We start from the raw sequence: 1,388 nt of genomic DNA on the forward strand, positions 1-1,388 counted from the left end.
AAATAAAAAAAATGAATATTTTAGCTCGGTGTATTCTACACTTATGGGTTTACATCTTTTCTGAATGCATATTATAAAAAGTAGTAAATAATAAGGAGTGTATGAAGGGGGGGGGGGGGGGGGGGGGGGGCGTGCTGCTTGGACGCTGATTGGCCACTTAACGAACGCTGTTGATTCAGGCGTCCACTGTGCAAAAAGATAAGATAAAGGCCATATAAAATGACAAAGATGCGCATCCATCCCTCACTGTCAGCTGCACATATACAGGGTCTGACGCCTTCAGCGACAGAGGAGGACGACTGTCTGTCTCTTCATCCTCTCTTTAACCGTCTGCAAGTAGCTGCAAGAGTAAGTGCAAACAGATCCACCCAGGTGGGACTGTTATAGTTGATGTCCAGACAGAATCTTTTTTAGTTTAAAAAACGCAAATTGTGCATTTCTTTCTCGTAGAAAACTTTAGTTTATTATTTTCAGAATTACGTTATCTTGAAAATATCTGCAAAACTGCAGAAATGTATCTGTGCGTCTTTATTTGCAATGATTTATTCTAATTACAATGCGCTCATTTGCGCAGGATGTCCTACAAACTAAGGAATGAAGTGCGCACGCTGCGGGCTGCAGAGACGTTGTGCAGTTTTTCCCCATCACTTTCCAAACCGCTGCAAGAAACCGGAGGCCCTTCTAGAGACTCTGGTGGAAACCTGCCTGGACGGCAGCAGAGGATGTTCGGGAGAAAAACGAGCGGAGAGCAGTGCGGATTACGCGGCAGGCGCAGAATGAAGGCCAACGACCGGGAGCGCCACCGGATGCACAACCTGAACTCGGCTCTGGACGCGCTGAGGAGCATCCTGCCGGCGCTGCCCGACGACGCCAAGCTGACCAAAATAGAGACGCTGCGCTTCGCCCGCAACTACATCTGGGCTCTGACGGAGACGCTGCACATGGCGGACCACCACCCTCACACCGCAGCGTCAGAGCTTAGGAGTCCGGGGAGCGTCTCGTCCTTGGAGTGGGACTCAGCATCACCCGCAGAGTCCTGGAGCGGGACCACTGCTGATGAACTGAGCTGTAGAACCCTTACAATAGATCCACCCAGTTTTATTCCCATTACTATTTATTTAAGGTCTCTCCACGGGGAAAATGTTACCAGGAACTCTTGGTGATAACTGCGAACATTTTTGTTTAAAGCCAACTACCACAACTTTCTGTAAAATTAGTCCAACTCTCTTTAAAATAGCTGGCCACATTTGGAGCAAAATGTCAAGGTCAGTTGTTGTTATATTTACTTTAGAATTTTGTTGTAAATTGTTATTTATTCAAGAAAAAAACCTTCCCTTGCCCAAAAAAAACTTCACGCACACGAATGCCTCTGGTGACATCACAAGAGG

The 1,388-nt window shown here is 46.8% G+C and overlaps 1 protein-coding gene across 1 annotated transcript; it reads left to right on the forward strand.

The window, feature by feature from the left end:
* Positions 1-264: 264 nt before the first annotated feature.
* On the forward strand, positions 265-1,177 carry neurog3 (neurogenin 3). The gene is made up of 2 exons (XM_047352488.1): positions 265-348; positions 575-1,177. The coding sequence occupies exon 2, from the start codon at positions 576-578 to the stop codon at positions 1,161-1,163; it is 588 nt and encodes a 195-aa protein (XP_047208444.1). The 5' UTR covers positions 265-348; position 575; the 3' UTR covers positions 1,164-1,177.
* The last annotated feature ends 211 nt before the right edge of the window (positions 1,178-1,388 follow it).

This window comes from Girardinichthys multiradiatus, chromosome 22 (assembly GCF_021462225.1).
Source record: "Girardinichthys multiradiatus isolate DD_20200921_A chromosome 22, DD_fGirMul_XY1, whole genome shotgun sequence".
NCBI classification, from domain to species: Eukaryota; Metazoa; Chordata; class Actinopteri; order Cyprinodontiformes; family Goodeidae; genus Girardinichthys; species Girardinichthys multiradiatus.

Excerpts from the sequence above, each read along its gene's own strand:
- neurog3 (XM_047352488.1), top strand. The coding sequence starts at position 576 with ATGTCCTACAAACTAAGGAATGAAGTGCGCACGCTGCGGGCTGCAGAG.